Source organism: Meleagris gallopavo, chromosome 4, assembly GCF_000146605.3.
Source record: "Meleagris gallopavo isolate NT-WF06-2002-E0010 breed Aviagen turkey brand Nicholas breeding stock chromosome 4, Turkey_5.1, whole genome shotgun sequence".
Taxonomy (NCBI): Eukaryota; Metazoa; Chordata; class Aves; order Galliformes; family Phasianidae; genus Meleagris; species Meleagris gallopavo.
The window spans coordinates 49,007,180-49,032,966 of NC_015014.2; the positions used below are offsets into that span (position 1 = coordinate 49,007,180).

Sequence of the window (25,787 nt, forward strand, 5' to 3'; positions counted from 1 at the left end):
CACTCCCTAGGACTTCAGGAGAGCTGAGCTTACTTCTGCCTGAAGAAACAAAACATGCCCCTCCCAGCTTGCACATCAAGTCTATCACTATACATAAGCTACTCTTATTTAACAAAGTGTTCTCTTGGTTCACCATGACGCTGCTGATACACTTCTACAGCAGGATAAATTTCTGCATTGTAAATGAGCATAATATTCCAGCCTAATTTTTAGAGCACTTGCATGAAAGAGAGGGTATCTTTCTGATCTCTGCTTTATTCAGTTTCTCCTATTAAAACAGCATAAAATGAAATTAGATAACAATTAAGACTGAATCTCTCCATAAAATAGTACTTCTCCCCTGTAAACTTCCACTTTCCACTCTAAAATGATGTACAGAACATTACGTTAGTTGTTTTGACAGCTAACAGTTATAGACTCCATTTGAACAAGCAAGTTAGGACAATTTCCAACTGTCTGAATATTCAAAGACTTAGTTAGGTACCTGATGACCAACAACATTTAATGAACTTAAAAGAAACTGCATGAACTAAATGACCAGATGCAGGGTGCACACGCACGCACACTCACACATGCAAAAAGAACTGGAAACTGCAGCTGTGACACAAAAATAGGGGAAAAATAAAAGGAGAAAAAAAAAAAGGAAGACTCCCACTTCCAGTAGGACTGTATTCAAACCAACAAAAGCTTCTAAGAGGTGAATGCTTTTCTTGTTCAAGCCTGGGGAAAGGAACCACAAAACCAGAGAGACATTTGCAGACTTGTTCTTTTCCAAAGAGCACCACGTCAAGTCCTCTGTTACAACAAACAGAACACCTCCCTGCAATCTGTACTTACCAGTTTTTACACCGGATGTACACCGATGCTGCCTTGTCATAATATTGTCCCTTCTCATACAGCTGTGCAGCTTCTGAAAATTGCTATAATATTGAAAATCATTGTAATATCATTTGCAAATTATGATTACGAATAAGTATCTTAATGTATTCACATACTCAACCTTAGGCTTTGTTAATTTGTTTGAATACCTTCATACTCTCCAGAATAGCTCCACAGTCCCTTTTTAGTAACCTACTGGGATGCTTAATGGCCTGGTTTACGCCCTGACGGATATCTCCCATTCGAATGCACATCTGAGCCACTCCAGCAAGGCAAGCTTCATCATGTTCTTGGTACTGGCAACCAAAAGGAAAGCAGAGACATTATGTATCAGAAATTGCAGCTCGCAAAAGCCACAGTAACAAAATACTGATTCAAAATAACAAAACATTACATGGACTTGGTGAAATCAATTTTTGCCTAGAAATTCTTGCTCAGCTTCAGCTATTTTTTTACCAGTTAAGAACAGCTCTGCTTAATTTTTTTTCCTTAAGCTTTGGTCTTTTATTTCTGTATTTCACTTACAAGATCTGTCCCGGCCAAGCATACAGAGAATATATTATTACAAATGGCTCAGTGCTACTTCATTCCTTCCTTCAAAGCCAACAGTAGAAAAAAAGAAGGGAATATGCTTGTAATCTCTCTTCATTTTATTTTTTTTTATTTTTGTTTTTTTTTCCCAAAGATAGTAAGGCCACTAACACTTTTATAAGGGCAAATGGCTTGAATTCAGAAAACACTGCTATTTTCTCTATTAAATTCCCCTATTGTTATTTCAGCTGTTTAATAATAGGCATTTTGCAAATATTAGGGAAAATAATGCCAGAATAAGAGAATATCTACTGAATAAGATGTCTACTTTGTAATGCAATCCTAGCCTGTCTTTATGTAGATAAAAATTCAGCAAAGAATAACCAAAGGAATAATGAAGATCTTTGCTTTAACAATGAAATCCTAGTAGTGTTTGCACATCTACTGTGAAACTGCTCAAACTAAGTCTTATTATTCCATTCGAACACAATGGCAATAGTGTTTTATGAGTAGAGAAAGCATCATTCTGTGCATTAAAAATACACAAACAAGTACATAAAAGACTGCTATCACCAAAGCAATAGTTGTGTAGATTTAGCACTGAAATAAAAAAGCTGAATTCAAATCATCTGAAACAAAACACTTGAAAATGCAGTATTTGATACTATACATGCTATCAGTAATACCTTACTGTCCCCAGTGATTCCCTTCTCATAATGTGCCAGAGCATTCATATAATCGCCCCTGAAAGAAAATTGGAATTATGTGGAACAAGTTTTAATTGGAAGAGATCGTTACCTTCCTACCTAGCAGATCTTTCAGACAGATTATGCATGTAGCTGTTTTGCTTAAGAGATAAAAACTGCAAATTCGGATGTGAGGTATGCAAAAGAAGGAATTACACAGTATGTTATGGCATTTCCCTTTATTAAACTATTAATCAAAAGGCAAGGCTATCTCTCAATTCCTTTACACTGAGCTCAATCGAATTCCATGACAGAGAGGCACAGAATACCCATATATGCAACGCAACTCAATAATTTCACCTCTACTTCCACAAATATTGTTGGAAAATAAACCAATCTACTTTTTTTTTTCCCCCAGCATAACAGTGAAAATTGATGTTTTTTCTTTTTAAGTACATTTAGAACAGAAGTTATAGATGGTCTCACTGCTTCAGTTGCCTCAGTTCCCTCCTGTCTGTGACTGCATCCTCCAACAGTTCTGGAGGTATTACAAAAACAGGAATTATATACAGAGCTTTTCCCCTCAGGTTAGAAGTTAAACTGACTGAGTTTAATCTGCAGAGCCACAATTCAGACTTAATATCACAGCTAATGGTTAATAATTCTCTTTTGAGGACTGTCAGGCCTGAAATCTGACACACTTCTATCTAAAATGTAAGAATATGAAGGCTTGAGTGTTGAAGGAAAAACAAGCAAAAGTTTTAAATGCAAGGCTTTTGTCCAATGCGAGAAGTCTTAAAGGCTGTGAATTTTCTCTATTTTCCAAATGCTCACATGCAACAAAGTACTTATTTAGGAGATGATATTACATACCATTCAAAAATATACTGTAATCAATCAAAAATCACTAGTACTATGCCTCAAGCATGAAGCATTTCTACAAAACTTTTCTTATAGTCTTACAGCTGCAAAAACTGGTAACTCAGCATTACAGCTGAGCTTTGTCAGCTACAGTATCTCAATTGCACGTTCTAGTTAGCATGAGCATTGGTTCTCATGTTCTTACACTACAGTTTTACAGGAGAACTTACGTGAATTCAAGTTGCAGTGCATATTCCCTTGATATGAACGGGATTTGGTCTGGAGCCAAACGCTTAGCCAGCTGAAGTGCGCTGTCCCAGTGCTGCAAGTCTTTTCGCATCTATTAACAAAGAAGAGCACCATTTTCTGATGGAGACATCAAATTCTGAATTGTAATATGAACTTTATATTAGTCTAAGTGCAATTATTGAGCTAGTATTCTAGGAGGATGTAAACTATTTGAGAAAGCTACATTTATCTTAAAAGAGAGTGTCTGCAAGTCACACAATAGCAAGAACAAAACCACAGAGGGCAGAATTACCAGAAGGTAAAATATTCCAACATTAAGGTGAAGAAAATTGCATACAAAATATTTACTCATTTTGAATACCTCAAGTGCAGAAATAGGACGAGAGGATGCCAAGTATAAATCCTGAGCCAGGTTAAAATCACTAGTAAACATGGCAAGGTGTCCTGCTAAAAGGTTGTGATCTTCTATTCCCTGCAAAAGGACACAATAGGTGCAACAATATTAAAAAACAGAAGTTATAGGTAACATACTCCGGTATACACAGTAAAGCAATACATCCCCACATCTGACAATGCGTAACAGATTCTACAAACCAGAGAAAGTTCTCACTTTCTTACTGTACCTCAAAGCCACAAATGCTGTCTAAAATCAACACTTTGCAGAAGTATATTCTTAAGGTACTATTTTATGTACACTTTCAGATACCTAAATACAATCTGCTTAAAAAATATGTATTAGTGGCCTTAAACACTCTCTTACAAATAGCAAAGGATAGAGAGTTTGTCTGATACATGAATATGTATATTCTACTCCTTTCAAGAAAATATGGGAAAGAATTCTGCATTCCAGTAGAGTATTGTAACCACGCGAAGAGGAAACCAAGCAAGAGTTCTGTGGTTTGAATGCTTTCTCCTCTATAACTAAGTCTCTTGAAAACGATTCACCCATTATCTAAAAAAATTAAAATAATAATAATAATAATAAAAAATAAATTAGAAATTCTTAAGAAGAATTAAACCACAGTACTCCCCATTTAAAAAAGACTATGCTTTACCTTTATTTCTTCTAGTGACATCACCATCCCAGCATTCCCACATGTCCGATAAACACGTATTGCAAAATCCACCTCCATGTGATGTAAGCAAGCTTTGCCCAGCTCATTCCAACTAGACTGGTCATTCAGAAGTACACATATCCCCCATGCTTCAGAAAATCTATGAAGGCAAAAGTAATTTAAAACCAATACTTCTTGTACCTAAATTTCCTTCTCCACTCTTTTTTCCCCTAATACTACGACAGGGAAAACTAAAAAAAAATCTGTACTTCTAAGCCATGGAGAGATAGACAATCACCAGGAACAAAGGAGAAGTACAAACACATAACTTAAAGTTTCTGCTATTTTTACCATTCTTTTTCATGAAATCACCTGCTTTCCCTATTCTGGCAGTTTTGCCATTATACTGATTTTGCTTTGCTTCAATGCAGTGCAAGAAGAGTGAGGCAAGAAGAACCTTCAGCCAGTTTTGGAAGAGCCACTGTCAAAGGACCCCAAATCTGCCTTGAACAAATTACTTCTACTTGACAGTGGAAAAACAGAAAGCAGCACTATTTCTCTTACTTTGGTTTGCACAGACACCATCATATGACATGATGGATCAATCTAATTTATCCGCATTCAGCACGACAGTTTCAGATAACCATGTCTGCTGTATAGAGCTATAAGCACAGAAAAAAATATTGACACAATAAAATTAAAACACAGATGTACCTTTTCAACATTAACGTTTGAGTAAGCATTTGTGCCAGCTCATTAGGTCCAAAGTCTTTCAAATCTCCAAGGAAACTGTGAGTACTGAGATAGATACTGTTTGTTTTCCCACTCTGGGTCTGACAAGTTAATTCTCCATTATACAACAGTAAAGGTTTTTGGGAAAAGGGGACTTCTGTACCACCTGCCAATATAATCTTCGATCCTAGATTCAAAGATTGGGAAGAAAGAAGATATCATTTAAAAAAATCCTAGTGGGTAAAAAACGTGGTAACTGGTCAAGGTTGCTGGCTATTAACTCCAGGTCTCTAATTCTGATAGTCGCAATCTACTGTAAAAGAGTACATTTGCCACTGAAATAGAAAAAGTAAGTTAAAAATTATAAATGATAAAAATAATTTTGCAAATGTTGGTAGAAATAGCTATGTAGAAATAGCTATGATTACATAGTTTGGTTAATTACATAGTATTGGTTAATAGTATAAGTGAATAGAAGTTTTATCATCTGATCCTGAGAGTTTCCCCTGCAACATACAAAATACAACTAAAGCATAATGTGCAATTATCAGACAAAAAAGTGTAGGAGCAAGAAGCTTGAAGGGTTAAAATCAAAATGTCTCTTGCTGGAAATCTGCAGAGAAACCTACACAATAGTTACTTTTTTTATTAGACAGTTAACACTTCAAAACCTCTGTACTGTTCATTTTCATATGCAGTTGTGGAAATATTCAATACAAATCAAAAACAGAACATGTTTTGCTTTAGTAACTGAAGTAATTGATGAGATTTTCAAAGCATTTACAATACCTTGAATGGCATCTTTATGAAAGACATAAGTGTATGCTTTATCATCATCATAAGCAACAAAAACACCTTTATCCATTGGCCAGTTTTCCCACAGGATTCCTTTAATGGTTGGTGAGAAATTTGGAATCTCATATATTCTATCATTTACCTAGAAAGAATGCAAAAGTAAAATTACAAGGAAGCAAGACTAACGAAACAAGCTAAATTTTCATTCAGGTAATGATTAAAAATAGAGGAATAGAAGTGGCGCAGAAATATGAGATTCTTATTACAAAAAGTTTTCTTATGAGCAGTGACTCTGAATAGCATAATTGTTCAATTCAGAAAGGAAGTAAATGGAGAAAATACGTGTCACAAGCATGATACTTACTTTCCTTAGAAGAAGAGCAATGGGACAGGCAGTGAAACTGAAAGGTAGCACTTTAACATTAGCTAAAATATCAGTACTGGAATACACTAATATACAATTTCTGAAAGGCATTTCATGTAATTAAATTACCCTGATCTACTATGGCACATTTTATTTCTTTCCATTACTATTCTTTACTTTACCATTCAAGCCTTTGTGGCAATTTCTTCTTCTAGCATATGTGTTGAGTAACAGAAGTTCTATTGTTCTCTATAAAACACATTTTACAAGATAGTTGGAGACCTGACTTGTAAATATAAGGGCATGGCTACCCCACATTAACTTACTGGACAATAGACAAAGCCATCACTTTTTTCATCTATGAAAGCCAATCTGGTTCCATTAGGATCTGGAAAAATTTTTCTCACGCTGACAGGATGACGGTATTCATTCACATATTGCCAGTCTTCAATGTAGAAATAATGAATAACTCCAGTCTAAGGAGAAAAAAAAACAGAAAAGGCTATTATTGACACTAGTAATTGGCAAGTAGATAATGATTTGATTGTGGTGGATTTTTTCCCATCTTAGTGATCTGAGTATGAAAAACATGTTAGAAAAAACAGCATTTCCACTTTTCTTTTGACTTTTTTCCTTACTGCAGGACATTATTAGGCACGATAGGAAAACTTGAGGCTTTTTGGGGGTGGGATTAAAAAAAGGAGGGCCTTTCTATTTGAAAGAAAAAACCCACCTCACTACCTCACTTCCTGCCTTTCTCTATGAAAAAATATGAATATTTATTACTGTAACAGGAGAGTGGAACAGCTGTTTATTATTTCTTATTCCTCTAACTGGCACTAGTTCTATCGTTAACTACCCGAGATCAAAAAATACCAAGAAATAAACTAAGAATCCAGAGATTTAAATTAATTCAAATAAACTTTGGATGTCCTCCTTTAAGCACACAGTTAACCACTGTAAAAGTAAGACCTTCAGCCAAGACCTGAATTATCAACAGAAAATGCTTCACAGAAAAACGATGGAAACTAAGTGGTGCTATTTATTTAGTCCTGTTTAGGTTCCATTTACTTCGTCTTCAAGCCAAAGATAACCATGAAATAGTTTTAGAAAAGGGGGAGGAAAACTCACTCTGCTTTGGAGAGACATTATAGCGCAATTCTGAAATGAGGGGAAATGCCTGCTTCTTTCTTGAAAGAAATTTAGCCTTCAACCAATGCTGAATAATTTGCGTCCCAAGAAGAAACAAAAATCCTTAAGGATAAGGTTTATCCAATACAGGGGAAAAAGCAATCAAACTCACTGGTGATAAACACTATTTCTCAACTAGTGCTGCACAAACAACAACAGCAGAAGTAAAAGGCGGCTTTTGAAGTCAACTGTAAAACTTGCACACACCAAATTGATCAGTTCTGAATTTAACATTTAAAATTTATCAGTACTAGTTTTAACTAGCTAAAGGCACCTGAGGAAATAACAATGCCCTCAACTGCTACTAATTTGAATGGCTCTGTAAATCAGTGACAAGAGTAGAGAAAGCAGCTCTGTCTTTCCTCTGAAAGGTCAGTACATCACCATGTGTCATAAAGAGCACAGTACAATGTCAAATGTGCCCTGTATTCCCTCGGCAGAAAATACTAAAGAAAAAAAAGATATGCTTCATACAGAGGAAAATCTCCTGAAAAGTCCACGAGCATTTTCACATTATTCTTCAGAGTTCTCCTAACTTCTTCTCTTGATGAAACACTTACAAAAATAAAAAATAAAAATCCCTATCATCTGTCAAATGGTTCAACAGTAAGCTGAGACCTACATTTACACTATAACACTCGCTTACCTCATTATCTTTGGGTCCACATCTATCACGTTACCACTTAAATCAATATATTTTCAAAATAAGCCCTATACGTTTTTTTCTTACATCTGGAAGATACTTTGATTGCCAATCATCTCGCTACTACAACAAAACTAAATTCTGCTACTAAAAAGCAGTGTTTTGAACCAAACATTAGTAAGACAACATTCCTGCCAAAACATCTCATATAAGTGCAATAGTAAGGGAAAGTTGGATGCAACTTTGACTGCTTTTGCATAGAAAATAATTCAAAGTAAATTTCTCAGTAGCGTCATTTTTTCTTCAAAAAAAAAAAAAGATAATAATTCAAATCATTTGAACAGAAATATATTCAATTTTAAAAGATCCATAAAAACAGAGATAATACTCACGTCTGTGCCATATATGAGGAAGTCAGCAGTTAAAGCATGGCATAAAATTCGGTATTTATCATCATCTGCTGGGAAGAGTCGAGTTTCTCTTTCTTCCTCAGCATCCAAACCTTCGCTTTCTATCTAAACATAAGAAAAAAATGAACTTAAAGTCTACACTGTAACTACACTGTTGATATCAAAGTTTTGCCTGTATCAAACTGTCCAGAAATGAGTTTTCCTATCACACAAACAATTCACAAGAAAACAGCTTCTCTCACTTGTTCTAGAGTAGCTTATATTTCTACAGTTTCCAGAAAATCAGTTTTATATTTTAATTAGCCAGCATAGAAAATAAAGAACTTTATTTCTACCTCCATTAACAGAAGATTACTCCACTTTATCTCATTTTAAAATTTTTTTGAACTTGTTCAGCTTAAATCTACTAATTCAGAAATCCAAACTGACTGAGTTCTTACCATATGCAACTGGACTTTACCCTCAAAGAGAGCAGCAGCGTAATCAGAATTAAGATGCATGCTTGCTACTGTACCCAGATACTCTGCATCTTTAAGCTTTTTCACATCTACAGAGAGAGAGAAACATTCAACATTTCATTACCAATATCTGGAACTTGAAGTTTTATTTCATTTAATTATAATGTCTTGTCATACCTTCTCCAGTTTGGGAAAATCATTATTTTGTTCTAATAGGGATATTTGGCAATTCTTTCTTTTTAATTGCCCAATGCAGAATGCCCAGCACTGCTAAGCATAATACCACATTCATTAAAAAAGACAAGCAATGATGTGGCTGCTTAAAATAAGAGAATGAAATTAATGCTTACTGTTTTCTCCAAGCAAATAAAACCAAGCCCGATTGTTCATTCCTACAGCCAGATGATAAACACCAACAGCAATGAAACTGGGCTCTACTTCAACAGAGACAGTAACTGGTAGTTCCTGTAAGAAAAACAGTATCAGTTTCCATCCATTAGTAATTCTTACTTTCCTTTTATCCAAATGAAGTTTAAAAGGAAAAGGTTATCATACTCTCTCCACATGATTGGCTATAGTAACTTCAAGAAGAGAAGTGAGGTATGCAATCCGTGTACTGCAAGTATCACCAAGGACTGGAAGCTTTGTCAAGAAAACATGGAGGGATGCTCTTCGTGTAGATACTGCCAACAGCTGTCCATCATCTGTCCAAGCCAGCTGATTGACACCTAAAACATTGACAAGTTTTGGCAAAAGAGCATTTCTTTGACTACTGAAATGAAACAAAGAAGCAGTATTTTCACTTTAAAATGTAACAATAGTAGGAATTCACACCTAGGAATATAGGTACTAATGTATTCAAACCAAACCAATTAAAATATTTCCAAGATAAAATGGAATCACTCAGACCAAACCCATAATTTACTAATTTAGCATCTTCCTAAGAGTAAAGACTTGACAACAAGCGAAATACTTTCAGATACACAACAGTGGTAACTCACTATCTAAGAACACTGTCCCATAACAATGTTCTGGAAGCCACTGGAGGAAAACTTGCGTACCAGATTAAGCATCATCCCCCCTAAGTAAATGAGATGCAGAAAAGCATTAAGAAATTCACCCACCCAAAAAGCATGGAAAGAAGTAGAAAACAGTTTGCATTATCTTATCATCTGAATATACAATATTAGAGATGAAAAAACAACACAAACTCACACAAAAAAATCGCAAACCTAAAACCTAACAAACTCTAATTGATCAAATATTCTCAAAGCTGCACTTCTCTATTCTTCCAAAAAGATAAAATAAAGCTTTCAAAAAATAACTGTATGTTCCCATTTTTGCTGTGGATCACCTAATGCATACCAGTTGGGAAATAAAAACTTCATAATAAATTCCATTTTTACATAGTTTTTCAACAATACTTTTTGTTAATACATACATGTAAACAGTCACAAAATTCTATTTTTTACCTGATTTATAAAAATTGCCTCCCTGAAGGAAATTACTAACATACCTTTGTTTTCATCATCCAAGTTTATTATGGCATACATCTTTCTCAGGTCTGACAGATCATGAATTTTAATGCTAAAACAAAAATAAACAGTCATTCTTGCTAACATAATTCTCAGTCATCACAAATTGTAAGAAACCCAACCCAACCCAATTAAGACAGCCTAATGGAACAAAATGAGAGCATGAATGCAAAATATCTAAAATTTCCTAAAGAGCAATGCACACACACAAGGAGCTTTCATGTTACCTAGTACGTGCCAAAGAATGACTTAAAAAACCATCCTTATTGTGCAGTAACTGACGTGAAGTTGTACCATGCTTCTCTCATAGGTATACAGCTCTCGATGTCCAAGTGTCTTAAATCAACAGCCTGCTAAGGTTACGTGCACATGGAGAACTGAGGACAGAACAGACTACTGCTGCCACTCAGCTTCTTCTCCACTGAAGAATTCAGGTTATTACAGGAACAGGAAGTAGTGGAAGAGGAGACAGGGCATGTTCTATCACATGCACAGTATATTTTGGAAGAACTCCAGTCTGTAACTACTTTCTCCTTAATTGCTTGCACATTTATACTTTTCTCTAGATTGCAGTTAAGACCAAGTGACAGAAGTTATCAGGATATCAGTACATTCAGTACAGATTTAAATGAATAGTTATGTTACTAAGCATCTATGTCCAATCAATCATAGTAAAGAAATTAGGACTTTTCAGTTGATGAATAACAGATCAGAAAAAGAATCAGTATTGAATTTTATCTACTTAAAAAAACAAAAGCAAAACAACCCTAAAAACACAATTAGTGACTATAAAGTTAAGTGAAAGTGCAGAGATATTGGATAACTTCTTCTAACTTTAGGCAAAGAGGCAGTTCCAGAGAGCAATTCTTCTCATCTTCTCCTCACAGATTTCTTTGGAAGCCTTGAAGACTAGCTCTAATGCCAAACAGCTAGAGTTACATGAGATGAAGTCTATTCTTTATGTATAAAAACTGTCACTTACCAATTGTCACCACACGATGCAGCTTTGTTTAATGACTGTGATATAGCAATGCAGCTTAGATTATCTTTATGATTGTGAGCTTGAAAGATTTCTTGACCTATCTCACGAATGTGTGTAGAGATGACTACAAAACACCCTCGTGAGAAACCAATCATAATGTAGCCATCACCATACCTGATAAAAAGAAAAAAAAAGTAACAAAAGAGATTTATTTACGTATTATGCAAAATGCATTTTCTTTCAGGCTACTGAGGTAATCTGTCAACGCCTCTTTCTAGTGGGAAAAACAATCAAGTTATGGAGATGCACACATATAATGTAGAACAACATTATATATATAGTCTGATATATATATAATATAGAAATATATAAAACAGATATATATATCTGTATAATACAGATTAAGGGAAAAACAATCAAAGATTCCTAAAGAACAAATACAAATTTGTCACACAAGGGTGCTCAGCATTCAATCACAAACCCTTTCTATCCTCTCTTCTACATTCTTTTGTCCCCCTTTACTTTCTGCAAGCAGCATACATGACAGTGATGCTAGGAGAAAGAACTTTGATATCTTCATTAGTATAAATGTGCCAGGAGGTGGAATCTTCAATTTCAAGGTTATTGCTGACTCCGTTTTTATCAAAGCTATGCCAAAAATAATAATGGCAGTCATTCAGCCCTTAAGGCACACCACTACAAACATAGCAGTAAAGCCAGAGTGTGCGTTTGTGAAGAGACAGTTTAATATTCATGGTGTCAAGTACAAATAAGCAGGTTAAAACAGAAAGAGTTACAAGTATGCCAAGGTTAATCCAAACAAATGTCTCATCTGCTTAGTTGGGAAAAAATACAATATTACAAAGGAAACAATCCGGGCACACCTTGTCAGGTATGTGCCCCAAAATAAAGAAGCATTCAGCTACAGAATTTAAGCGTAAGCATTAAATGTTAACAGCACATTGACTGAACAGACACCACGTCACAATTCAAAAATATAGAAACAGGACAGCTACTTCTGGATGTAGAGCTGAAGCTTCTGGCTCAGAATTTCTTTAAAGGAATATCACCTAGCAGGGGAGCTACAAAAACTTTACCTAACTTTGTAAACAAAATAGCTGAAAGATGCAACTCCACCATAGCTCTTCCATTAGCAACTCATCCAAACCTACAAAGCTCTCAATTTTATCTATTGTCAGGACAGTAACAGTACTACCATTCTAAAGCAGAACATACCAATGGCAATTACATTTTGGCAATCCTACTTTCACAGCCATTGAATTGTTAAGAATTAGAAAATGTAGCTTCATACATTTAAGAAAGTTTCCTAGTGAGCAAGGGATATATGTTTTCATTATCAGCATTTATTAGAACTACTGAGGAAATCTACAGCTTGTTAATATGAGAATGCTGCATTAAGGAAGCTCTGCTTACCATCTGTAGGTTACAATACTGCCATAAGGCTGCTGAAATTTCAGATCAATTGGGTTATCAGGATCATTCAAATTAAAAAGAAAGAGAGTCTTCTTGCCAACCACTACACTTACCTGCCAATGAATGAAAAGAAAAAATTAACTCAGGAGGAATAGTCACATTAAAATAAGGCTCAACACTCTCACTAAAAGCTGCGATTTGGAACTTACAGTAATCCTTCAGAATGCTATGAATTTGAATTCTGAATCCTTATTAATAATGGAAGAGATTTTCAGGCTATTCCCCTTGTGAACCAGTGGTTCACAATTCTAAATGCAAGCCCAGTAGAACACACATCTCAAATTCAGCACTTGTCCCTGCAGAAGCATTAGGAGAGCCCCACTTCTTCTGAGGAAAAGGCAGGAGGTCACATGGATCCTGTTGGACTACTCTCACTTGCACTACGATGAGTTTTTTGATCCACAGAATTTCTATCTGGAAAGCTGAAGGGAAGACTATCAGAACGTTGCTATCTCAAGTATGAAAGTCTGTTCAGCTTTCTTTACACGCATCTTTTCTGTTTGTTATCAGTCTAGGTATGTCATTTAATTTGATGAAACCTGGATCACTGCTGGACTTCAGAGTTGAAGAGAGGTTGAGTGAACTTCTTTTTAATACCATTTTTGCTACCAGAGCATGTGACTGTTAGACAAAAGTAAAACGCTAATTTTAGAAAAAAGCAAGGAAGGGGAGATTGTTTCACCTTATTCTTTAATGAAGATACTTCAAAGGGCTGTTTACAAGTTAATTTTGCATTACCCTCTGTTCCAGTCCTCCTTGTCTAAAAAGGAGACTATTTTTGTAAAGAGCTGGAAGGTTAAAATACAAAGCTGTACTTAGAAATAGGAGGTGTTTCCAAATTGACAAAAAAAATGACCTAAAAATCCATTAATTCAGAAGTACAAACTTCAAGTCTGCCCTGTAATTCCTAAATTAAGCCCAAATTTAAAATTTTACTTCGTCACTTGAGTTAGTTTGCTTATAATTCCACCGCAAATTAACGATGAAATATTTAAGAAATACAATTTCCTAAACTCTCCTAAGAAAGTACAAGAATTATTTTATATTATGATGCATGTTAACACACTGCTTATTTTGCTCCAACTTGAAGGGTTTTTTTTTCCAGTGTCATAAGTAACAGAATGGAAGTGATCATTATCAAGCCAAACCTTCTACAAGAACAGATAATAAATGCCATATGGTTTAAACTGCTGACAGACAATTCAAGTCTAACACCAAGAACTACAGACTTAGAGATGTTCCTCAACATTCTACAGCAAACTTAAGAGCCGTAATAAAAAAAACAGTAATAGAAAAGCCTAGGATATTGCACGCCCCCCGAAGCAGCAGGGAAAATCAAAGTGACAAACTTCCTGCATTTTCAAAATATTTGTTAATTAAAATTTTCCCAGGGAGAGAAAGCACTTCATGCAGAGAAGAAAAACACTCCTGCAAGTCCTTATCAATATAATACAGTAGAAATTCTATACTGCATAGATTATACCTGACTGTGAAATTTTAATTACACTGTCCATATTTAAGTATACAGATCTGGACTAATTGTAAACACAGTATCACTTTGCTACCCATGAATTTTCTGTCTCATTTTCGTATTTTGTTACTGATCATTTACTAATATGTGCTGCTACCCTCATCATTACCCCATTTTTCTGTACTTCACCATTGATGGATCCGATGGAACTTGATTCCCTCAAGAAAGATTGTGAAGTCAGTGAAAGTGTAGCCATTTAGAGAGAGCATCATGCTTATAAGAGAGGTTTAACAGATGGCTGTCTAGACTCATCAACACTGAGGCTTGCACAAATCAAAAACCCAATGAGTGTTGATCTGTTTCCAAAATTGACTGCAGAAAACCATCTCTATAGTTGAGACTTTCCCGTGCTGTTTCCCACGCACCACACTGCATGTTGTACAGTTACACTGTGTATTTTAAGTACCTGCACTTACCTCCATCTATTGTGTTTAAAATTACTGCAAAACCACTGTATTTGTCTTACTGCTAGCCACCATGTTTTCATGGACACATCCTTAATGAGCAAAGGGGTAAAGCTTGAAAATAAAGGTATCTGGGGTGGGGGGGGGGGTGGAGTTAAGGAGAATTAAAGCTTCAAAGTAAAGTACTGAGTCAAGGAAAAAGTAAAATTACTTTCTGGCCAACACTGGTTACTAGCAGAAACCCTGAAACATCAACTTAACACTTTTTGCAGGATTTTGTATTGACTTCTTACTGTGCTTTCCCTGGTTGATATTCTTTCATCAGTCTTCATAACTGAGAACTGCATATCACTGGGATCTGAACTCACTGAGGTCTGCAAGAAAGAAATTCGGATTGAAAAATCAGTACACAATGCAACAAATATCAATGATAAATAATTGCATTATTTCTGCCCTGCATATTTAAGCATTAAGAATTGCTACAGCATTGAGTAACAAAAATGAAAAAAGTTGAAAAAAACATGAAATTAGTTTGAATCTTAAGGATGTGTTACCATGAATGATGCTGAAAAGTATCTTAAAAAGTTAGAAATTTAGATAGGGAAAGATCCAAATGAGTAGGAAGCTCTGCACAACAGTGCTTTACAGGCAGCACTAACTGATACAACAGAAACAAGATTATTGCAATGCAAAATCAGAGAGAATAATCACCATAAATGATATATGCAATATTCACAGAGTATAACAGTAATAATAAAAATTATCTGGTCCATGCAGTGACAGCAAAGTAGTTGCTTTTGTAGTCAATATGAGGTTAGAAAACCTCATAAGGAAACATTGGTTTGTCTTTGCTGTCTCGACTACACAGCTTCTACTGAAGCTAGCTAGTTTAAAGTACAGACACATCCTAAGAACTTAATTTATTATTTCTTCATCCACATAGGTCTTCAGACACAAAGATGGAAGCATATGAAATGAGCTATGAAAGACCTTTGAAAATCATGAGTGAAACACCATTTGTTAAATTTAGAAAGAGAATTATATTCATTTGCATATTGTGCAGCAACTGTCATTGCTTGGAAGGACTGATCTGTCCGAGCAAATGGAATGCTTGATAAGAGGATCTGAATAGACTTACAGGAAACACTGAAATTAGTCTCTCATGGATGCGAGAGGGCCAGCCTGGAAGAAATCATTGAATACCAAAGGCAAGATCCCTATTTAACTGATCTAAAGCAAAACAAAAGTTGTGTGAGACCTGTCCTGTGCTGCTACTGAGCAAGTCAACCTAAGATTGCACTCCTAGGATTCTCCTGTAAAAGATATAGGCCAGGATAACAGATAAGAGAAGCAGAGCTATTGAGATCCTAATAGCACAAATTATGCTGCATAACACAGAGGTTCAAATATTTAGATTTGCACTCCTCCTGTTATCAGTTTTCCCAAAGCCTCCTTGTCCCTGAAAGCAGAGATACGGAAAAAGCATCAACACCCTTTACACTGTATCTCTCTAGCTCTCTCAAGAACCAGAGGTATCCATGTATGCCTTAAAATCAAACAGAGATTATAAACACTACCTGTCTTATAGTATCCCCTTCCTGATTGCTTATAGTAATCATTTTGTCTTCACCACCCAGAGCCAGGAGGTTTTCAGTGCTCCAACAACCACAAGTAATCCGCTTAGTGTGCTTACCTGGAAAAGAAACATACAACACAAATGAACAAAACAAAACAAAAAATCTGGTACAGAAATACACTGTATTTGGCCACTCAAATGCAGATTATCAGAATGTGAAGAAACTTAACAGATAAATTAAAATTCAATAGTCGAATTTTAATTTTTAACCTTTCAATCGTAGATGGAAGTGTTTTGACCTTACAGGAACTTGCACAGCCCCTGTTCTTTCATTTTTATTTAAATTAAATTTCTACCCTTAATTTTTCTGTCCACAGGTGTCTTACACAGCTAACACACTGAACTACAGAAATACTCCAGTAACTACAACAAAATAGATGATGAAAGTTAAACGTAAGCACATTTTTGATTCACATATTCACACACAGAACAAAAAGGAAAGTATGCATATTAACAAAACTCCACCATTCCAAAGTGCAAGCCTAAGTTCAAAACAATGCATACCAAGAATAGGAATCTTGCGAGATGTCTGACGGTTATATATAAGTAAATTTCCCTTAGTCGTTCCAACAGCGAGTAAAGCTCCTACTCGAGACCACAATAAGAAAGACAGTGAATCCCTAAAATAAAGAAAATTATTACTTTCCATAATAGATTCCTTTTGTGTCCTTACATACAAAAACATTTTCATAGAATCATAGAATGGCCTGGGTTGAAAAGGATCACAATGATCTCCTAGTTTCAACCCCCCTGCTATGTGCAGGGTCACCAACCACCAGAGCAGGCTGCCCAGAGCCACATCCAGCCTGGCCTTGAGTGCCTCCAGGGATGGGGCATCCACAACCTCCTTGGGCAACCTGTTCCAGTGCGTCACCACCCTCTGTGTGAAAAACTTCCTCCTAATATCCAAACTAAACCTTTCCTGCCTCAGTTTAAAACCCCCTTGTCCTATCACTATCAACCCACGTAAACAGTCGTACCCTCTCCCGTTTAAACGCTCCCTTCAAATACTGGAAGGCCACAATGAGGTCATACTTGCATACACGTTTTGAAGTTTTATGAAACCATACACACCAAAGCAGAACTTCTAAAGGAAGCAAACAGTCTCTACAAACAAGTATCAGAACTACCTGAGTGTGCACAAAATAATGGAAGTAATAAAAAGTTGTATGAGGTAATGGAATAAGCTGCTGAGCAGCTCACAGTGGTTTAAGTCTTCAAAAACACCTCTTAAAAACAAACAAACAAACAAACAAACAAAAAAAACTTTCTTACCTCATGCCACTGTCTAATTGGCTTGTTTTGCTTGTGTTGGCATCCCAGAGAAAAATGGCACTACATCTGTCTGCGATTATTGCTAAGGTATCTCCATCCTTATCCCAGTCCATAGCAACACAGTTACTGAAGAAAAAACATGTAGTTTCATTAATTACATTAAACTATGTTTAAAAGTATACAGAAACAGCTGTAATTCTGCAGTTGAAGTACCTGCCCTTCTCCTTTCCTACCAAGCAAGCCCACGACAGACTTATCTGGAAAGCGTATTTTTATAGCAGCCGTGCCCATACCCAAATCTCATAAAAATGACACAAGCTGAAGCACTTGAAATATTGCCACTTGGATTTTCAAGAGAGTGAAAACCTCCTGTAAGGTCATGTCTTTAACTTAGAGTCTATTCACTGTTGGGATTTTTTTCTCCTACTTCAATAAGTATAATGACCCTGGATAAGAAAGTCTTTCAGAAGCAGGAAAATCCTTTAGCAAATTGTTCCCAGAATGATCAGAACAGGTTTATCCAAGAGTTTCTGATGAACTGGAAACAGCATTGTTTACAACACACATATAAAGTACCATATACTGCAGACTGAGTATCAGCGCCATCTGACACCATTCCTCTCTTTCCACTATGCAAGTTCACAGCTTCTGTTCAAAAGGTATTTCCTTGAAAGTCTTAGTTCTTGTCACTCAAATTAAAACTTCTAATACAAGCAACTTTAGAAGTGTTCTGCTGAAACTTACACTGCTACAAACAAACTCAGTAAGCCTCCAACTCAAATTCTCCTTTTTTAAAACCTTCCTGGGGTTAGTCTAGAGAAAAAAAAGTTGTCTATTCCCAAAAAACATGTACAAACACGAGCCAATCAGAACGTCAAGAACAGGAATAAAGAGGACAAACAGAAACAAACAGGAAAAAAGTATTAAAGAAAGAAAATTCTGTCAATAGAATGGTAAGAGAACCCTTGTGACATCAACTATTAGAGCAGGAAGTATTTGATATTCTGAACTACATTCTTAGATACCTACTGCTACATCAGCTGGTAACGGTGCCCAACACAAGGAGACTTACAGAACACAGTGATGTGAGGGCACGAAGTCACGGTGTGTACACCTGGCCACCTTTACTCTGTTCTGATGGACTGTCTGCCTTTTAGCAGTGAGACTGCATCTTCCAAAGGACGTCGCTTTTAAAATTTCTTCTGAGAGAAATCCAGTTTCTATACTCTAAATATCACTCTCCAGAGTGAATGAAAGCATATTAAGCAGGAAAAATAGGGAGATTCACTTCAGAAGCACACTCCCAATCAGAAGTGAAAATGCCAACATACACATTATGCCAGTGATACAAGCAAAAGGACACCAAAGCACAGGATATCATTCCTCAGTGAGACTACTATACGAATCCCTAGAAAATAGGCACTGGTAAGACTGTAGTCATAAAGAGTATAACATGGATATCCTGTATATGACCACGTTATATTCTTTCTTACTATCATACTAGTCATCTTCTAATATTTTTAATGAATCATATTGAGTTTATTAGTAGTAATAATAAATAACGCTTCAGATATGAGGATGTATATTTCCAGCTATCCTTGATAGCTTAGCACAGCTCAGATTTTCCTGCCTCGTATTCCATACATGCTCATCAATTTGTTTTCTTTTCCAGGTACAACCACCATCTGTTCCTATGAAGTTCTCAGACTGTATAAACACTTTGAAAATAAAAAAGAAAAAACAATTGAAACTCATCTTAGTACCTACCCTGGTAAAGTTATTTCATTTCTCTTCTGACCGTGACGATCAAAAATTTTCACAGTGTGATCACCTCTAAAAAAGATTAACACATAAAATTATTCCCTTTCTTCATCTATTATTGTCTATTCTTTATCAAGTTACAAATAAAAACTTTTCCTACATTCAGATTTTATAATTGCAGTAACACGGCTCAGAAGTATTATGTATATACAACTGTAAGGAAACTACAGATATTTCGCTTTGGTTCACATTTATTTAACAACTTGGTTTTTTTGCTCTACTCTCAATGATTACTGTGGACAAATGCAGTAAACATCTGCAATCTTACCCTGTTACAGCAAGGAAATGTCCCAAAGTTTTCTGCCAGGCAAAATGCACCGAGGAACCAGACCAAGCTTTTTCTAATAGACTGAATACTTGCTGGAGACACACACACAAAAAAAAAGAAAAAAAAAAAGGGTAAATAACACATGTTACCATCATAAGTTTAAAACAATACTGGAATTTCCCCCATGAAAAAAAACACCACCAGCTTCCAGATGATTCTAATGTATCAAAGTATCAAAATTTAAGAGAATAATCTTTTGGCTTAAGCTGGAGGAACTGAAGTTGCTGATGCTAGGTGTTTGTACCGAGAACTGCTGAGACTCCTATCAGTGGGACCACTCTTCCTCTTGTATGACTGCATCAGACTCTTTTCTTCGTATCCGAAGACTACAGTACTTAATCCCCTGAATTTTATGGAGAAGCATAGGATCAAATAGCACCTTCAGTCACAGGGGATGCAAAACAGAGCCCAGTATCTATTTTTTTAAAGTCATGTAGCTGTTTTGCCCTCCTAAATTGTTGGGTCAAACCGTGGCTGCAAAACAACTCAGCTGTACAAGTTTTTGATTTCTCAGCAGAACTTACCAGCTTCCGGATATTTTACTCTATCTGCACAGACTGTCCTATAAGTCTGTAAGACAACGCCAACAACTTCACCTTTTTCTCCCCTGCCACATCGTCGACAAACACCACGCCTGGGGTTCCCCGAACACTCAGGTGTATTTGTTTGGTTTGTGTTTTTTTCCCCAGGGGTCCCTAACTAGTAATAAGCCAAGCGTTGCGTGCCACGGGCATAAACGACGCCTGACAACCGCGTTCCGCTTTGAAGCCATTTTAATGAAATGCTCAGTAAAGCAGTGGCGAGCTCCAGCTCCCCGCACGTCACCAGACCCTTAACCGCGAGCAAGAAGCGTTCGCCGCGGGCGGACAGGAGCACAGCAGGGCAGCCTGAGGGCCGTTACCAAGGCTGCGGCCAACGGTAACGGCTCCGCAGCCCGGAACTCCCGCGGCTGAGAGCGCCCGCGCGCCCTCACAGGCCTCAAGCACCGCACCGAGGCGGCCGAGGCGGCATGGACTACGAACTTCATCACCCGGGTTGACCCCGCCGTCGCCGCGATCCCATCAGCGAACGCCTCCCCGCGTACGGCGGCCGGGCGGACTCACCTTCATCGCGCCCACCGCTCGCCACGCAGCGCCTCGCGCATGCGCAACCCTCGACCCCAGCTGAGGGGGAAACCCGAACCCTCCCGCCCCTGGCGTCCGTGTCACCGCGGAAACGAGAAGGCGGGAGGAGACAGCAGCCAATCAGAGGCGGAAGGCGAGACCGCTCTCCCGAGCCAATGGGAAAGCGGAGATTCCTCCGACAGCGCCGCGCGGCCGTTAGCGTACGTCGCAGGGAGGAATAGGGAGCCACGTACGCACAGGAGAAAAGGGTGGTTTCGTAAACCGCGTACAACAAAGGCATGCTGTAAAAATAATCTTTCTTAATTAAAGGTACAGATTCGGATACGCAAAATCGACATATCTAAGAAAAAAAGGCACCAATCCATTGAAAGCGCATTTAAGATGAACTGTATTCCATTTCAAACAAAGCAGGTTTCAACACCAAGTTTCACTGCTTAGTAATTTCCTTTAAACCAATAAATAGTTCGAGAGCATGAACACATGAAATTTAAAATTACAAATGTACAAAGACTTTGGGCGTCAGACACTTCTAACTCCTGGAAAACATTCTGTGAGCTGACAGCTCAGCGCTCCCTCAGGAAGCAGCACGCCGCACTGCCCGCCGCTTTGAAGACAGAAGGAACAAGGCACAGAAAAGCAAATACAAAAAGACATCCAGAGAACATTCAGACTGTTCAAACGAGTGTGTGGCAAAGTGTAGGAGTCAAAAAAGGCAAATTATAAAGCATTTGAAAAAAAAAAAATATCCTGTGAGGCATACACAACTCTCCTACAAGATGCTGAACATGCTCAAATGGCGGTTTGGCTCTTTGCATTTTGAAGTAACCTCGCTGGAGAAAAAGACAATTGCTTCATTTCATCTTATAAAATTATACCTTTCACAGTAGTGCAAAGCCTCATGTAAAACATATTGAGAATCAAAGTAGACTCTTAGTCTAGATGCAATGGAATGTTTTGAAAAATTCAAAGTGCTCTTATTAAATTGGTTAACTTCTAATAACACTTCAGAATTCTTCCCAATAGTTACTCATGCTTATAGAGTTTATCTTAAAAATAGCAATGTAAATATAAAAACCAAATTAGAGAAAAGGTACAATGTTCTCCATCTTACAGAAAACCTTTGAATATCCAAGTAGTACACTGGATTTCAGAAACCTCCTACAGACATAATTAAATAGCAGATTTCTGTTAGCATTATAAGACAATATTTAAAATAAGGCTTTGGTTAAATAAAAGTATTTCTAAACTAGGAATGATGGTAAAAGTGCAAATATTCACCAAATACATAACTTCATTTTTAAGGCAAGCATTACACCTGCCATTTACAATGGTTTGCATTGGTTTGTCAGCCTGCACTGTAATAGCTCAGATACCCACAGAAAACATGTTTATTATAGGCAAATTAAATATACGGGGTTAAATTCTGTAACTCGCTTCACCCAGAGGTATCCTCAATTGTATCAGTGGAACTGTATTTATTAATGGCATGATTTCTCTGCATGTTTGAGGAGTCAAGGCCATAAATCAGTAACATTTGATTATCCCAGCGAGTTCATAATGTTTTCACTCATTTCTTAGTATTTCCTCAATGGAGGTCCCTTGCTGGCAACATCTTGGTTGCAGTTGATTTGCTTGTAATTCTTCCAATGTGCAGGTAATAAAGATAATTCTTTAAAAAGTGCTTAATATTGGTCCAAAAGAGTAATATGTATGTAGGTCAGAGACCAAACACTTTGTGTTGTAGATATCCTGCACCTCATATTCTTAATTGGCTTGAGGAAAAAAGATATCAGCTGAGTCCATCGTAGTGGAGAAAGTCACCTTCTCAAAGAAAACAACCTATAGTTTCACAGTCACAACACATGCTCCAGCTCTTCCTAAGCACAATGGTGCAACCTGTAAGCAAAAATACACTTTAATGAGAGTAACGTAGTCAGGTTTAAATCTTTTTTCTTAAGATTGACCATGTTTGATGTTTGTAATAATGGCTGCACAGCTGCAGCAGAGAGGTGGTACCATCCACACACACTGTTATCTTGACTTAAAATAAACAAACATACAATATTGGCCCAAAATTCAGACTTTAACAACTCTCTGTTCAAGGCAAATCAGCTTGAAATGGGGGGGAAGGGCAGAGAGTGGGGGACTAACAAAAGTTTTTCAAAGAAATGGAGTATTCTCTTTGCAAAAAGAGCCACACTTGAAATAAACGCATAGCGTGTTCTAATCAGAAACTATACCTGTGTCCATTCATTTGTCTGGGGATCATAAGACTCCACTGTGTTAAGGTATGTTTGACCATCATATCCCCCAACAGCATACAGCTTGTCACCAAGAAGGCATACTCCCACTGCATCTCTGCTAATGCTCATAGAAGCCACAGCAGTCCACATATCTGTTTTCGGATCATACCTAAAAGATAATTTGTGTCATGCTCTAAAACTGTCGCCAAAATTTCAAGAATAAAAAAAAAGTAACTGGAACTGACACTCTCAGTGTAGTAGGGAACAGGTATTGCAGCACAGACTTGGGTGTTAATTTCAAAGGACCATTTTCCCTGATACTCTTCTAAAATGTTTCTTTAGTCAACTGATAACACAGTAGTAGTTACACATCCACTCTGTGCTGCTTTCCATGCAGCAATACATACACACATAGCTGCTCCTAGCATATTCCTTACTGCACTGAAAAACATACCATTCTGGAACCCAGTTCTGCTGCTATACTATTCTGAAGTAGAGAAAGTATGTGATAGTTACTAACTATCAGAGCATGGGCTGTTCAAGCTGAATGTGGTTCTAAAAGTTACTTGTTGGGAGAGAGATCACCATTTTCTGAAGAACCCTGCTGGAGAAAGTTCTAGAGGAAATGCAAAACTCTTAAGACAATCTACAGTACTTCTTAATCACAACTGTGTATCATAAGCATAATCAAAGACAGTTTAATGAAAAAAATGTCATTCTAGAATAACATCAGCATTCTTTACAAGTCAAACTAATAATTAGGTAGGAGGGTCCATGCTATCATTATGTTAAGAAACTAACTTGACAGAAAGAGACAAAAATAAGTACAGATGCTTACAGTACAACTGATGGAATCACACGGCTCTGAAGAGTTCTAAGGCACTACACAAAGAATATATTTATTTGGGCAAGAGACCATCCTCAGATCATACTACCTAGAAGCAAGTGGTCTTAATTTGTTTGCATAAAGACCACAGATGTAATGAACTCTTAACAATTTCATCTTTTGTTCTCTATTCCAAGTACTGCAGAAATGTATGTTTTATGCAAACATGATCATAGTACGGAAATGCTGACAAAGCTCATGCTGCAAGTAGAAGTACAATGTAGTGAAAGAGGGCAATTCTTAAGCTGCAGATAGAATTTAAATTACTTCGTAATTCATTTATAAGGTAACATCTCTGGAAAACTGACTTTTATTGCAGCATATAGTGGTAAATAATTATTCAGAAGCTTAATGTGATATTATGTGATTAAACTAATTTTTTAAGAAGCTATTTCAATGAAATAATGGTAAATCACTCTACAGACTGGCATTTTTAGAACCACTGAGAGGATATGCTTTCATTGGGATATTACCTTTCTACGCAGTCTGACAACCTGGATGTTAAGTTTGATGCTGGGGCATCGTGACCACCGATGGCATATAAGAACCCATTCCACGTGGTTACACCTACACCACCTCTTCTTTTTGACATTTGAGCACAGAGGGTCCATTTGTTTGTATGAGGATCAAAACATTCTACCGACTTAAGACAAGAACTTCCATCTCGACCACCAACTGCATAAAGTCTATAAAGTTTGGGAAAAAAAAAGTCAATAAATATTGCCTGAACAAGATGCAAGCTTCCAGTGATGGATGTATGAAGAACTTCCAAATATCTTAACAAGCTAAGTTTAAAAGACTTCAGACTTTCAATAGAATATTCTATTTCTAAAACTCAGATCATACAGTTTTGCTCCAATCTTTTCCTACTGTGATGATTAACACACAATAATAATGACAGAAAATGGATTATACCTATAGCACATTTACATTCCAACTTGTGTCCATAGCTAAGATTTTCAAAATGTGTGATTTGACAAAGGTGCATCTCTAGCAGCGTCGAAGGAACAAGTTCAGTAATCTACTTATGCAAGAACTCTGCCCTGCCTCTTCTTAGGTATCAAGTATTTTTGAGCCTGAAGTTTAGTTTATGAATAGCAGTGCTATGTTAAGTCCCTTACATCCACTAGGTGGCCTAGCTTCCTCAGTTCTAGCATTTGTTATTAACAGGATTTTAATTCTCTGGAAAATAAGGATGGAAAGAAAAGATTGATTTAGGTGCACTGCACCACTACCACTGATGAATCTTTAGAAGTAACAAAAAAAATTAGGTAAGAGCTTAGGCAGCATTTATAAGCAATGTAGGCTTAGAAGCAGAAGTGTCCAGCATTGTTACTTTGAAAAAGAAAAGAATGCAGAAGGTATTTTAAAGAAGAAGAAACACATTAGAGGTGAATTGCAGTTTGATATCACCCGAATTAACACTTATGACATCCTGTGATAGTTTAAAGCAAGTTAGAGTACAGTTAAATATTTATCATACAAACATTAAGTACTGTGTGTGTTTAGTGGTGAACTTGGTAATTTTAGATAATGGTTGGACTTCATGATCTTAAAGGTCTTTTCCAACCAAGCAATTCTGTTATTCTATATGATGATAGTATTAACAACTGCCAGCAGTTACTGTGAAGCTGTATTCAAGATGTTCTCAGACTGGGAAACATAACTTTTTTT

The 25,787-nt window shown here is 36.8% G+C and overlaps 2 protein-coding genes across 7 annotated transcripts in view; both read right to left on the reverse strand.

Annotated features, from left to right (window-relative positions):
- WDR19 (WD repeat domain 19) overlaps positions 1–21,076 on the reverse strand; it is a 39,477-nt gene extending 18,401 nt beyond the window's left edge. The window contains exons 1-23 of one of the 2 annotated variants that reach the window (XM_010710277.3): positions 20,964–21,075; positions 19,801–19,892; positions 19,479–19,544; positions 17,712–17,837; positions 16,941–17,056; positions 16,378–16,493; positions 15,094–15,174; positions 12,806–12,918; positions 11,372–11,545; positions 10,371–10,441; positions 9,410–9,582; positions 9,205–9,319; positions 8,837–8,943; positions 8,379–8,501; positions 6,479–6,628; positions 5,783–5,930; positions 4,976–5,180; positions 4,262–4,421; positions 3,568–3,678; positions 3,188–3,297; positions 2,097–2,154; positions 1,029–1,175; positions 838–920 (exon numbers count right to left, since the gene is read on the reverse strand). In XM_010710277.3, coding sequence (XP_010708579.1) covers positions 838–920; positions 1,029–1,175; positions 2,097–2,154; positions 3,188–3,297; positions 3,568–3,678; positions 4,262–4,421; positions 4,976–5,180; positions 5,783–5,930; positions 6,479–6,628; positions 8,379–8,501; positions 8,837–8,943; positions 9,205–9,319; positions 9,410–9,582; positions 10,371–10,441; positions 11,372–11,545; positions 12,806–12,918; positions 15,094–15,174; positions 16,378–16,493; positions 16,941–17,056; positions 17,712–17,837; positions 19,479–19,544; positions 19,801–19,892; positions 20,964–20,969 — 2,651 coding nt within the window. In that variant the 5' untranslated portion in view covers positions 20,970–21,075. Of the gene's footprint in view, positions 1–837; positions 921–1,028; positions 1,176–2,096; positions 2,155–3,187; positions 3,298–3,567; positions 3,679–4,261; positions 4,422–4,975; positions 5,181–5,782; positions 5,931–6,478; positions 6,629–8,378; positions 8,502–8,836; positions 8,944–9,204; positions 9,320–9,409; positions 9,583–10,370; positions 10,442–11,371; positions 11,546–12,805; positions 12,919–15,093; positions 15,175–16,377; positions 16,494–16,940; positions 17,057–17,711; positions 17,838–19,478; positions 19,545–19,800; positions 19,893–20,963 lie in introns of both variants that reach the window. The other variant, XM_010710278.3, reaches the window with a different exon arrangement.
- A 268-nt stretch (positions 21,077–21,344) lies between these two features.
- KLHL5 (kelch like family member 5) overlaps positions 21,345–25,787 on the reverse strand; it is a 48,736-nt gene continuing 44,293 nt past the window's right edge. For 2 of the 5 annotated variants that reach the window (XM_010710283.3, XM_010710282.3), the window contains exons 9-11: positions 24,587–24,799; positions 23,225–23,396; positions 21,349–22,880 (exon numbers count right to left, since the gene is read on the reverse strand). In XM_010710283.3, the coding sequence (XP_010708585.1) occupies positions 22,824–22,880; positions 23,225–23,396; positions 24,587–24,799 (442 nt within the window). In that variant the 3' untranslated portion in view covers positions 21,349–22,823. Of the gene's footprint in view, positions 22,881–23,224; positions 23,397–24,586; positions 24,800–25,787 lie in introns of all 5 variants that reach the window. The other 3 variants (XM_010710281.3, XM_010710279.3, XM_019614899.2) reach the window with 2 other exon arrangements.